Here is a 14,300-nt window from a genome sequence, read left to right as displayed (position 1 = left end):
TTTTCTTTTCTTGCTGATTCTGTAATTAAAATGCAATTTCATTTAGAATAATTAAAGACCCCAAAAGTCTGTAAGCTAAAGAAAAACCAAGATTTGTTTCTGTGGCTGATTAACTGCGCTATTTAATATTCTATTGACAGTGGTACTGAGATATGGCAAAATTGAATGTAAATCTATTGACATTTAGCACAACATGCTTTATTTCTCTAGTTGCAGCAAAAAATCATTCCTGATCAGGACCAACTGATGGCAGTAGCACTAGAATGCATCTATAACTGTGAACGAAATGACCAGCTCGCTCTTTGCTATGACTTATTAGAATGTCTGCCACAGAGAGGATATGGGTAAGAACCCACAGTGTGCCTTTGTTATGGTTGTGTCTTTTTACTCTAACAGTTAAAATGAAGATGTTGCTTCTCTGAATGTTCATTATAGAGAATTTTGGGAATATAAAGAAGAAAATGAGATCACGTGCAAACCTGTTGTCTCGAGATAGACACTTGTTTTTCTAACAGTATATAGGACGTCACTATAATTTTGTTAACCTTGATAATTATCCATTAAAAAGCAAGCAAGGATATCACTACCACCACAACAAAAAGTACTTTCTTAAGTGGATAAACGGTGATATCTCTTTGTTTTAAATTGTGTTTCTAATTAAGCTTTTTCCTTATTTATGGGCTAGTTGTATTTTTTCTATGAATTGTTTGTTCTTGGCCCTTGCCCAGAGTAAAACTTCTAAGTAATAATGTATGGATATACATACCTCATTTAGTGGTATGCAAATCAGATTATATTTTCTCTTTGCAAGTCACATAACAATCATTCCTTTAATCACTCTTTTAACACATAGTACATATTATAAATTTCATATCTGGGGAAGTTAATAACAGCACATGGAAAAGCATGAAAACTGAACGAAAAATTGGTGGGCCTGTTTCTAAGCCTTTGTGACTACAGCTGAGTCACATAACTTCTATGGTCATCAGTTTCCTCATTTGCAAAATCAGTTGTTTAGACAAGAAGTCTTCCTCATGCTTTGGTTTTCTTCTTCTCCTCTCTTTTCCTTCCAAGGAAATTTTTATTTTTGTGTGTGAAATGAATGATAGAAGTCACTTGATTTTGCAACCCAATGTGAAATAATTGTTTCACGTAGTCATTAATAGAATTGAAATCAGGTGAAAAATTGATGGGGAAGGGATATTCGCATGGTACCAAAGTATTACCTTTAGCAAATATTTTTTTTTTTGTAATTGCAAAGGGGAAATTGACCTTTATAAAGTCTAAGTCTGACTGCCGTCACCTTTGATCAAGTTATCAAATATGGCATCACTTACAATCAGGCAGCCTAGCCATATGTGCCTCCTGGTGAGAAGCAGTATGAAGTAAAATTACTTACCCTGAATCTAATCAATCCTTTAAGCCAAACTTCTAGTTTACAGTCAATGTAGGGAATAAGAGAACAAGTTAAATAACACCATGAAGAAAAGAAACAGATAAATACAGACTGTGAGATATTCTACAGGTCATATTGTCTTTTCACTTTGAAAAGTCAGTGCCATGGAGAAAAACAAATTGGTGGGGATGAGGAGGTGCTATTCTAAAATCATGAAGTCCAAGGGAACATGATCCCCTTCTAATTTTTAACCATAAAGTAAATAATGTATGTACTAGTTAAAATCAGGGTACAGGAAGACTTGTAATTGGTAAAAAACTATTGGTTGCTCTCCTTCCCCATCCTTTGATACCTGTCTTGTAAAAGTAAGCACTCATTATAGATCATGCTTTTCTTCTTGACTTTGCCTGCCTCCTTTAAAATATTGTGCTCACGTTGCCATTTATTGATTTTTACAATTTTAGATTATTGACTTCCTTTCATTGAAGCCTACCCTTCCCCCATACCTACTTCTCTTAACCATTTTTTTCAGTGTAGTCGAAGTGGTATTTCTATCATTATGATTATGTATATACTGTTTACACAGAGCTGGGTATGATTATATTTCCTTTTTATGCAACTTTTTGCTTTTCGTGGATTGAATAATTTCCTTTTTTGTCATTTTTTGTGTCCATTTACCTCCTTCACTCTTCTGACAGAAGTGTAAAATTCCTTTCCAAGGTCAAAAATATCTAGTAATCTGTCCTTTCTCTTTTCACTCTATGTCTCTCTCTCTCTCCCTCTTACTTTTGAAACATCTTTCTTAGAAATGTCTTTTCTCTTCCTTTGATATGAATTGTTCTCTACTCTGCTGTACAGCATCCATCCTTGGACTTTTGTTTGCGTCTCTCTTGTGTTGCATATTGCGTTTCTGGGATTATTATCTTTTCCTTTCTTTACTTATTCCCTTATTTTGATGGAACATAATCTTGAATAGCTTCCTGTCAAATATTGCATGGAGGCATGTTTATTTTAAGACTATCATATGTCAAAAAAAATCATAATTGTATCCTTACACTTGATGGAAGGCTTGGCTGTGTATGGAATTCTAGGTTTCTGATCCTTTTCCTTGCGAGTTTTGAAGGCATCACTCTTGTCTTCTCCTTCCACTGTTGTTGAGAAGTCCAAGGCTATTATATGGCCTTTTCCTCCCCTTTTTGGAATACTTCAGTACCTTCCCTTCATTTCTAGTGTTCTGAAGTATCATAAGGATGTGTTTTATTCTGAGTCTGAATTTATCATTGTTCATTTAAATCATGTATCTCAACCTGGAAACTCATGTCCTTCAAACGGTTGGGAAATTTTCTTACATTTTTTTCCTGTTAAGTTTCCTTGATAAGTTTATTTGCATGTCCTTTTTTCTCTTTTTTTGCACATTTTAAATTTATTTACTGCTCTTTTTGTTCTTTTTCCCATGTTTTGATCTTTTGTTAAATGATCTGGGAGATTTCTATAGTTTTATCTTCTAATCCGTATTTTGAATTTAAAATTTATTTTGGCTTTCTTATTTAAATTCCAAGAACTTTTTCTCATTCACTTTCAAACAAAATAATACCCTGCTCTTGTTTCACAGATGCATAAATTCACTTGTGCACCTTGCATTACCCTTGCCCCAGCGTGATCTCTGATTTTTCATATTCTGTTTGTTTGCATCTCTGTTTTTACTGTGAGGACCTTTCCTCCATGTCTAGTGATTCTTGGCCATGAATTTATATCTAAGATGCTAAAAGTTGATTGGATGCCTTGTGACAAGCTGAAGGCTTTTCTTTATAGGAGTCCTTGGGAAATTGCCTTATATGTGAGCAGCTAGATTGTCAGTCTTGCTTCAGTTTTGATTTTGGGGGGGTAAGGTAATCTCAGATTCTGTGTATTATGTTACAGAAATGTTGGGTGGTTTGTGGTTTGTAGATCCTGATTATTCATCTCCTGTCATTAAGGATCTAAGTACTGACCCCCAAGAAGGAAAGCAGTTAGCCTTGTTACTGGTAAAGCTAAATGGAGACTGTACTTAGTGGTTAATACTTCCCTGCCTCAGTCCAGGTTTAGGGAGTCTTCATGTAGGAAAAGCTATAATCACAGCATCTATTTATTAACCAAACCTGTACAGATATGACCGCAAGCTCCCTCCCATCCTTAGTGAAGAGTAGCAAGTGTACCTCTGGGAACCGTGGGCCTTCAGTAGGCAACAAAGGGCTGGTAACGTGGATTGTATTAACAATTTTTTATTTTTTATTTTTTTTTATTTTATTTTTTTTAACATTTTTATTGGGGTATAACAGCTTTACAATGGTGTGTTAGTTTCTGCTTTATAACAAAGTGAATCAGTTATACATATACATATGTTCCCATATGTCTTCCCTCTTGCGTCTCCCTCCCTCCCACTCTCCCCATCCCACCCCTCCAGGCTGTCACAAAGCACCGAACTAATATCCTGTGCCTTGCGGCTGCTTCCCCCCAGCCATCCACCCTACTACGTTTGTTAGTGTGTATATGTCCGTGACCCTCCCTCACCCTGTCAAAGCTCACCCTTCCCCCTCCCCATATCCTCAAGTCCGTTCTCCAGTAGGTCTGCGTCTTTATTCCTGTCTTACCCCTAGGTTCTTTTTTTTTTTTTTTTTAACATCTTTATTGGGGTATAATTGCTTTACAATAGTGTGTTAGTTTCTGATTTATAACAAAGTGAATCAGCTATACATATACATGTGCTCCCATGTGTCTTCCCTCTTGCGTCTCCCAACCTCCCACTCTCCCCCTCCCACCCCTCCAGGCTGTCCCAAAGCCCCGAACTAATATCCCTGTGCCTTGCGGCTGCTTCCCCCTAGCTATCTACCTTACTACGTTTGTTAGTGGGTATATGTCCATGACTCTTTCTCGCCCTGTCAAAACTCACCCTTCCCCCTCCCCATATCCTCAAGTCCGTTCTCCAGTAGGTCTGCGCCTCTATTCCTGTCTTATCCCTAGGTTCTTCATGACATTTTTTCCCCTTAAATTCCATATATATGTGTTAGCATACGGTATTTGTCTTTGTCTTTCTGACTTACTTCACTCTGTATGACAGACTCTAGGTCTATCCATCTCATTACAAATAACTCAATTTCATTTCTTTTTAAGGCTGAGTAATATTCCATTGTGTATATGTGCCACATCTTCTTTATCCATTCGTCCGATGATGGGCACTTAGGTTCTTTCCATCTCCGGGCTATTGTAAATAGAGCTGCAATGAACATTTTGGTACATGACTCTTTTTGAATTTTGGTTTTCTCAGGGTATATGCCCAGTAGTGGGATTGCTGGGTCATATGGTAATTCTATTTGTAGTTTTTTAAGGAACCTCCATACTGTTCTCCATAGTGGCTGAACCAATTCACATTCCCACCAGCAGTGCAAGAGTGTCCCCTTTTCTCCACACCCTCTCCAGCATTTATTGTTTCTAGATTTTTTGATGATGGCCATTCTGACTGGTGTGAGATGATATCTCATTGTAGTTTTGATTTGCATTTCTCTAATGATTAATGATGTTGAGCATTCTTTCATGTGTTTGTTGGCATTCTGTATATCTTCTTTGGAGAAATGTCTATTTAGGTCTTCTGCCCATTTTTGGATGGGGTTGTTTGTTTTTTTGTTATTGAGCTGCATGAGCTGCTTGTAAATTTTGGAGATTAATCCTTTGTCAGTTGCTTCATCTGCAAATGTTTTCTCCCATTCTGAGGGTTGTCTTTTGGTCTTGATTATGGTTTCCTTTGCTGTGCAAAAGCTTTGAAGTTTCATTAGGTCCCATTTGTTTATTTTTGTTTTTATTTCCATTACTCTAGGAGGTGGGTCAGAAAGGATCTTGCTGTGATTTATGTCATAGAGTGTTCTTCCTATGTTTTCCTCTAAGAGTTTGATAGTTTCTGGCCTTACATTTAGGTCTTTAATCCATTTTGAGCTTATTTTTGTGTATGGTGTTAGGGAGTGATCTAATCTCATACCTTTACACATACCTGTCTAGTTTTCCCAGCACCATTTATTGAAGAGGCTGTCCTTTCTCCACTGTACATTCCTGCCTCCTTTATCAAAGATAAGGTGTCCATATGTGCGTGGGTTTATCTCTGGGCTTTCTATCCTGTTCCACTGATCTGTCGTTCTGTTTTTGTGCCAGTACCATACTGTCTTTATTACTGTTGCTTTGTAGTATAGTCTGAAGTCAGGGAGCCTGATTCCTGCAGCTCCTTTTTTCGTTCTCAAGATTGCTTTGGCTATTCGGGGTCCTTTGTGTTTCCATACAAATTGTGAAATTTTTTGTTCTAGTTCTGTGAAAAATGCCAGTGGTAGTTTGATAGGGATTGCATTGAATCTGTAGATTGCTTTGGGTAGTAGAGTCATTTTCACAATGTTGATTCTTCCCATCCAAGAACATGGTATATCTCTCCATCTATTTGTATCATCTTTAATTTCTTTCATCAATGTCTTATAATTTTCTACATACAGGTCTTTTGTCTCCTTAAGTAGGTTTATTCCTAGATATTTTATTCTTTTTGTTGCAATGGTAAATGGGAGTGTTTTCTTGATTTCACTTTCAGATTTTTCATCATTAGTATATAGGAATGCCAGAGATTTCTGTGCATTAATTTTGTATCCTGCTACTTTACCAAATTCATTGATTAGCTCTAGTAGTTTTCTGGTAGCATCTTTAGGATTCTCTATGTATAGTATCATGTCATCTGCAAACAGTGACAGCTTTACTTCTTCTTTTCCGATTTGGATTCCTTTTATTTCCTTTTCTTCTCTGATTGCTGTGGCTAAAACTTCCAAAACTATGTTGAATAATAGTGGTGAGAGTGGGCAACCTTGTCTTGTTCCTGATCTTAGTGGAAATGCTTTCAGTTTTTCACCATTGAGGATGATGTTTGCTGTGGGCTTGTCATATATGGCTTTTATTATGTTTAGGAAAGTTCCCTCTATGCCTACTTTCTGGAGGGTTTTTATCATAAATGGGTGTTGAATTTTGTCGAAAGCTTTCTCTGCATCTATTGAGATGATCATATGGTTTTTCTCCTTCAATTTGTTAATATGGTTTATCACATTGATAGATTTGCGTATATTGAAGAATCCTTGCATTCCTGGAATAAACCCCACTTGATCATGGTGTATGATCCTTTTAATGTGCTGTTGGATTCTGTTTGCTAGTATTTTGTTGAGGATTTTTGCATCTATGTTCATCAGTGATATTGGCCTGTAGTTTTCTTTCTTTGTGACATCCTTGTCTGGTTTTGGTATCAAGGTGATGGTGGCTTCGTAGAAGGAATTTGGGAGTGTTCCTCCCTCTGCTATATTTTGGAAGAGTTTGAGAAGGATAGGTGTTAGCTCTTCTCTAAACGTTTGATAGAATTCACCTGTGAAGCCATCTGGTCCTGGGCTTTTGTTTGTTGGAAGGTTTTTAATCACAGTTTCAATTTCAGTGCTTGTGATTGGTCTGTTCATATTTTCTATTTCTTCCTGATTCAGTCTTGGCAGGTTGTGCATTTCTAAGAATTTGTCCATTTCTTCCAGATTGTCCATTTTATTGGCGTAGAGTTGCTTGTAGTAATCTCTCATGATTTTTTTTACTTCTGCAGTGTCAGTTGTTACTTCTTTTTCATTTCTAATTCTATTGATTTGAGTCTTCTCCCTTTTTTTCTTGATGAGTCTGGCTAGTGGTGTATCTATTTTGTTTATCTTCTCAAAGAACCAGCTTTTAGTTTTATTGATCTTTGCTATCGTTTCCTTCATTTCTTTTTCATTTATTTCTGATCTGATTTTTATGATTTCTTTCCGTCTGCTAGCTTTGGGGTTGTTTTGTTCTTCTTTCTCTACTTGCTTGAGGTGCAAGGTTAGGTTGTTTATTCGAGATGTTTCCTGCTTCTTAAGGTGGGCTTGTATTGCTATAAACTTCCCCCTTAGAACTGCTTTTGCTGCATCCCATAGGTTTTGGGTCGTTGTGTCTCCATTGTCATTTGTTTCTAGGTATTTTTTTATTTCCTCTTTGATTTCTTCAGTGATCACTTCATTATTAAGTAGTGTATTGTTTAGCCTCCATGTGTTTGTATTTTTTACAGATCTTTTCCTGTAATTGATGTCTCATGGCGTTGTGGTCAGAAAAGATACTTGATACAATTTCAGTTTTCTTAAATTTACCAAGGCTTGATTTGTGACCCAAGATATGATCTATCCTGGAGAATGTTCCGTGAGCACTTGAGAAAAATGTGTATTCTGTTGTTTTTGGATGGAGCGTCCTATAAATATCAATTAAGTCCATCTTGTTTAATGTATCAATTAAAGCTTGTGTTTCCTTATTTATTTTCATTTTGGATGATCTGTCCATGGGTGAAAGTGGGGTGTTAAAGTCCCCTACTATGAATGTGTTACTGTCGATCTCCCCTTTTATGGCTGTTAGTATTTGCCTTATGTATTGAGGTGCTCCTATGTTGGGTGCATAAATATTTACAATTGTTATATCTTCTTCTTGGATCGATCCCTTGATCATTATGTAGTGTCCTTCTTTGTCCCTTTTAATATTCCTTATTTTAAAGTCTATTTTGTCTGATATGAGAATTGCTACTCCAGCTTTCTTTTGGTTTCCATTTGCATGGAATATCTTTTTCCATCCCCTTACTTTCAGTCTGTATGTGTCTCTAGGTCTAAAGTGGGTCTCTTGTAGACAGCATATATAAGGGTCTTGTGTTTGTATCCACTCAGCCAATCTGTGTCTTTTGGTGGGAGCATTTAGTCCATTTACATTTAAGGTAATTATCGATATGTATGTTCCTATTCCCATTTTCTATATTGTTTTGGGTTCGCTACTATAGTTCGTTTCCTTCTCTTGTGTTTCGTGTCTAGAGAAGTTCCTTTAGCATTTGTTGTAAAGCTGGTTTGGTGGTGCTGAACTCTCTCAGCTTTTGCTTGTCTGTAAAGGTTTTAATTTCTCCATCAACTCTGAATGAGATCTTTGCTGGGTAGAGTAGTCTTGGTTGCAGGTTTTTCTCCTTCATCACTTTCAGCATGTCCTGCCACTCCCTTCTGGCTTGTAGGGTTTCTGCTGAGAGATCAGCTGTTAACCTTATGGGGATTCCCTTGTGTGTTATTTGTTGTTTTTCCCTTGCTGCTTTTAATATGCTTTCTTTGTATTTAATTTTTGACAGTTTGATTAATATGTGTCTTGGCGTATTTCTCCTTGTATTTATCCTGTATGGGACTCTCTGTGCTTCCTGGACTCGATTAACTATTTCCTTTCCCATATTAGGGAAGTGTTCAACTATAATCTCTTCAAATATTTTCTCAGTCCCTTTCTTTTTCTCTTCTTCTTCTAGAACCCCTATAATTCGAATGTTGGTGCGTTTAATGTTGTCCCAGAGGTCTCTGAGACTGTCCTCAGTTCTTTTCATTCTTTTTTCTTTATTCTGCTCTGCAGTAGTTATTTCCACTACTTTATCTTCCAGGTCACTTATCCGTTCTTCTGCCTCAGTTATTCTGCTATTGATCCTATCGAGAGTACTTTTAATTTCATTTATTGCATTGTTCATCGTTGCTTGTTTCATCTTTATTTCTTCTAGGTCCTTGTTAACTGTTTCTTGCATTTTGTCCATTCTATTTCCAAGATTTCGGATCATCCTTACTATCATTATTCTGAATTCTTTTTCAGGTAGACTGCCTATTTCCTCTTCATTTGTTAGGTCTGGTGCATTTTTATCTTGCTCCTTCATCTGCTGTGTGTTTTTCTGTCTTCTCATTTTGCTTATCTTACTGTGTTTGGGGTCTCCTTTTTGCAGGCTGCACGTTCGTAGTTCCCGTTGTTTTTGATGACTGTCTCCAGTGGCTAAGGTTGTTTCAGTGGGTTGTGTAGGCTTCCTGGTGGAGGGGACTAGTTCCTGTGTTGTGGTGGATGAGGCTGGATCTTGTCTCTCTAGTGGGCAGGTTCATGTCTGGTGGTGTGTTTTGGGGTGTCTGTGGCCTTATTCTGATTTTAGGCAGCCTCTCTGCTAATGGGTGGGGTTGTGTTCCTGTTTTGCTAGTTGTTTGGCATAGGTTGTCCAGCACTGTGGCTTGCTGGTCGTTGAGTGAAGCTGGGTGCTGGTGTTAAGATGGAGGTCTCTGGGATATTTCCACCGTTTAATAATATGTGGAGCTGGGAGGTCTCTTGTTGACCAGTGTCCTGAAGTTGGCTCTCCTACCTCAGAGGCAGAGCCCTGACTCCTGGGCTGGAGCACCAAGAGCCTTTCATCCACACGGCTCAGAATAAAAGGGAGAAAAAGTAGAGAGAATTAGTAGAAGTATGAGGAAAGAAAGAAGGAAAGGAGGAAAGGAAGGAAGGAAGAAAGAAGGAAAGAAAGGAGGGAGGGAGGGAGGAAGGAAGGAAGGAAGGAGGGAAAGAAGGAAAAAAGAAAGAAAGAAAATACAGTAAAAATAAAATAAAGTATAATATAGTTATTGAATTAAAAAAATATTTAGAAAAAAAAAAAGGGACGGATAGAACCTTAGGACAAATGTTGGAAGCAAAGCTATACAGAGAAAATCTTACACAGAAGCATACACATACACCTTCACAAAAAGAGGTAAAGGGGGAAAAATCATAGATCTCGCTCCTAAATTCCACCTCTTCAATTTGGGATCATTCCTTGTCTATTCAGGTATTCCACAGATGCAGGGTATATCAAGTTGATTGTGGAGCTTTAATCCGCTGCTTCTGAGGCTGCTGGGAGAGATTTCCCTTTCTGTTCTTTGTTTTCACAGCTCACCGGAGCCCAGCTTTGGATTTGGCCCTGCCTCTGCGTGTAGGTAGCTGGAGGGCGTCTGTTTTTTGCTCAGACAGGACGGGGTTAAAGGCGCAGCTGATTCGGGGGCTCCGGCTCACTCACGCCGGGGGTCGGGGGGGGGGGGAAGGAGGGGCACTGCGTGCAGGGCGGGCCTGTGGCATCAGAGGCGGCGTGAAGTTGCGGCAGAGGCCGGCGTGACGTTGCACCAGCCTGAGGCTCACCGTGCGTTCTCCCGGGGAAGTTGTCCCTGGATCCCGGGAACCTGGCAGTGGCGGGCTGCACAGGCTCCGCGGAAGAGGGGCGCGGAGAGTGACCTATGCTTGCACACAGGCCCCTTGGTGGCGGCAGCAGCAGCCTTAGCGTCTCCCGCCCGTCTCTGGGGTTTGCGCTTTTAGCCGCGGCTCGCGCCCGTCTCTGGGGTTTGCGCTTTTAGCCGCGGCTCGCGCCCGTCTCTGGAGCTCCTTTAAGCAGCGCTCTTAAACCCCTCTCCTCGCGCACCAGGAAACAAAGAGGGAAGAAAAAGTCTCTTGCCTCTTCGGCAGGTGCAGGCTTTTCCCCGAACTCCCTCCCGGCGAGTCGTGGTGCACTAACCCCTTCAGGCTATGTTCAAGCAGCCAACCCCAGTCCTCTCCCTGCGCTCTGTCCAAAACCAAAACCCGAGCCTCAGCTCGCAGCCCCGCCCGCCCCGGCGGGTGAGCAGACAAGCCTCTCGGGCTGGTGAGTGCCGGTCGGCACCGATCCTCTGTGCGGGAATCTCGCCGCTTTGCCCTCCGCACCCGTCGCTGTGCACCACTCCGCGGTCCCGGTCCCGGTCCCGGTCCCGAAGCTCCCCCCTCCTCCTCCCGCAGTCTCCGCCCGCGGAGGGGCTTCCTAGTGTGTGGAAACTTTTCCTCCTTCACAGCTCCCTCCCACTGGTGCAGGTGCCATCCTTATTCTTTTGTCTCTGTTTTTTCTTTTTTTCTTTTGCCCTACCCAGGTACGTGGGGAGTTTCTTGCCTTTTGGGAGGTCTGAGGTCTTCTGCCAGCCTTCAGTAGGTGTTCTGTAGGAGTTGTTCCACGTGTAGATGTATTTCTGGTGTATCCGTGGGGAGGAAGGCGATCTCCGCGTCTTCCTCTTCCGCCATCTTCAAGGTCCCCTCTGTATTAACAATTTTTTAGCAAACTGTCATTACTCATCATTTAAAAACCTCAGCTCAGTGGATGTCAGAGTATCAGTAGTCAAGGTGCTCTTCCCAGAGGGTGACAAGAGATGCAGAATCCTCTTCTTAACAAGCACCTCAGAGAGCAGAGGTGGTGAGGGGTTTCTTCCTTAAAGGGTCTAGGTGGGTAATTTGATGGTCCCTCTGCCCACTTGATGCCCCTTGGTTGTCCTTGAATCATCTAGGTAAAATCAGTGACTTCCACCTGACATGTGCAGTTTTTAAAAATAAATGTTTTAGACTTGGTTCTTCAGTTAGTTCTTCAGTGAGATCAAATAAGCATAAATATCAATTAGAGCTCATCTATTAACTTTTAACTAGTAATTTGCCTACCGTGAAGAGAAAGTCATGATATTAATTGAATGATGATATTAAAAGAACATTTTTTATGTAGACATTATAATGAGAGGATGAGTATATTTGTTTCCAAAGAATGTGTAGGCTAAGAAGTGCCTCTTTTGTGTGTGTGTGGCTGAAAGCTTTTCTTGGCTTCAGATGAATGGTTTCTGATCTAACAGATTTTTTTTTTTTTTGGTAAACATAAAAAATAGCATGGTAATCTTTTGTTGTTCCATTTATTTGTTAATGATTGTATTTCATAATTATAATTTTCTAAATAATTTGCAATTATAAATTAGCCTAGTATTAAAATATAGGCCTTCAAAATACTTCCTCTGGTTCTCTTTCGTCCTTGTGCCAACTTCGTCAATTCACGTTCTCCCAGTGATCAGTCGTTTATTTTTAGTGGTTAAATGGTTGGTATTTACCAAATGGTTAACTGTGTATTTTTTCACTATTTAGGAAATTAAATTTTTGTACATCTTACCCAGGCAGCACATTTCATCTGGCTGAAAAAATCTTTAGTCATTATGTTTGTGAATGTCAGTTCACAGAGGAAGAACGCTATATTCTGAAAATCAGTGACAAATGTTTATTGTAGAGTTACAAAATGATAATTTAAAAAATATTGTTTCTGAATGAGTATGGTAATTGAAGTTATCTCCAATAAATGATCTTTTTTTTTTTGAAGGACTTTAAGTGGAATATACCCTAATTTATCACTCTAGTCCAAGGCCTGAAACTTGGTTTAAAAAGAGAGTATAATCTTTGTAAATTGCATGAACTAATTGCCACATAGATTTAGACCAGGACAGATTGATCGTTTTAAAGATAGTGAGTGGGCTTCCCTGGTGGCGCAGTGGTTGAGAATCTGCCTGCCAATGCAGGGGACACGGGTTCGAGCCCTGGTTTGGGATGATCCCACATGGCGCGGAGCAACTAGGCCCATGAGCCACAACTACTGAGCCTGCGCGTCCGGAGCCTGTGCTCCGCAACAAGAGAGGCCGCGGTAGTGACAGGCCTGCGCACCGCGATGAAGAGTGGCCCCCGCTTGCCACAACTAGAGAAAGCCCTCGCACAGAAATGAAGACCCAACACAGCAAAAATTAATTAATTAATAAATTCCTACCCCAAACATCTAAAAATAAAAATAAAAAAAGAAGATAGTGAGACTTTTGTGTTCAATTAGGTCGTTTTTAATTTTCCAAGTCCAGATAAAGATTTATATTTAGCTTTCTTATTAAATCCTAAGAATTGCTGGAATTCAGTTGAATCATTGGTTGGAAGGCACCTGAGAGTGTCAGGTACAGTGGTTTGCAGTTGAGAGTCGTCCCTCCAAGGTTGGGACACAGAGTTGCAGAGGGTGGCAGAGGGCTTTTATAGCAGTTGCTTAACCTTTCTACCAAATCCCTTGCACTTGTATGTGCGTTGTGCCGTGCTAAATCTACCCTACCAGCCACGTTTTTATTAGTTTATAATCTTTTTCACGGTAATGTTTCTCCTAGTCTCCCGTCTACTTTTTTCCCAAGAAAGGAAAAATGCTTGTTATCTCCACTCCCGGTAGGAATTATCTGTATGATGGCTATGTACTTGTCTTTCGTTTTAAAATATTGCAGTGGAGGCAGAGTGAATGATGACATGGGAGAAGTCCCCTGAGTATATAGAATCCTAATGGAAAAGTCCTAGGGGAGTCACAGGTGGAATAGATAGGACTAGGAGAAAGCCAATGTGCAGGGCCATGGTTCCTAATCTGTTTTATTGGTTAAAAGAGGAGAAATAAATGATGGCTTTATCGTTTACCACTTCTTTAAAGAAAGACTACAACTGATATATAATTCTTTTTTGCTTTTAGCAGAACTGAACTAAAAGTTCTTAGGAAAATAATTGCCCATATCTCACTAATCTGTAATAGAGAATATTGTTATATTCCAGTATTTTTTATCTTAATCTCTTTTGAGTCATGAAAGATGCTGAATGAGTATAGGAGAGAAGACTGACCTTTTATTTGGACAGGGTGATACTGTCATATATTAAATACAAGGGAAACATCACTTTTTAAACTTAAGTGAGTTTAGTATTTCAAGTAAAGAGTTACTACTAAAACCTAATTTAAATGCTTTTCCCTTAATCCTTTAGTCAGAAGACAGAGGTAACCACAGCTCTTCATGACATGGTAGACCAACTGGAACACATTCTCAGGTGAGAAAAATGACGATCTTTTGGTTCTATGCTGATTAAGGAGGTCTGTCCGAGAAATGTTACCTTAAATATGCCTAGTGATCATTTCCAGTTTCACCTAATATTTGGTTGACTCTCTTAGGAGTGAATTTTCTTAATAATGAATATAATACTAGCTTATTTTAGCAGAATGCTACAGTAATGAGAACATGGACTTTGAAGACTAGTAGAACTGTGTTCACATCTAGGTGTTGTAACTTACAAGCTGAGTGATCTTTGAGCCTAGGGTTTTCTTAGCTCTCATATCTACCTCATGAGATGTGAAATTGATACTAGATAAAGCATTTAAAGTACCTCACACGTAGTAGGTAAATAAGAA

The 14,300-nt window shown here is 39.4% G+C and overlaps 1 protein-coding gene across 2 annotated transcripts in view; it reads left to right on the top strand.

Annotated features, from left to right (window-relative positions):
- Window positions 1–14,300, top strand: part of NBAS (NBAS subunit of NRZ tethering complex) — a 365,227-nt gene that overhangs the window by 164,281 nt on the left and 186,646 nt on the right. For both annotated transcript variants that reach the window (XM_032652473.1, XM_032652472.1), the window contains 2 exons: window positions 211–344; window positions 13,880–13,942. In XM_032652473.1, the coding sequence (XP_032508364.1) occupies window positions 211–344; window positions 13,880–13,942 (197 nt within the window). The remainder of the gene's footprint in view (window positions 1–210; window positions 345–13,879; window positions 13,943–14,300) is intronic.

Source organism: Phocoena sinus, chromosome 13, assembly GCF_008692025.1.
Source record: "Phocoena sinus isolate mPhoSin1 chromosome 13, mPhoSin1.pri, whole genome shotgun sequence".
Lineage (NCBI taxonomy): Eukaryota > Metazoa > Chordata > Mammalia > Artiodactyla > Phocoenidae > Phocoena > Phocoena sinus.
This window is presented reverse-complemented; position numbering and strand designations above follow the sequence as displayed.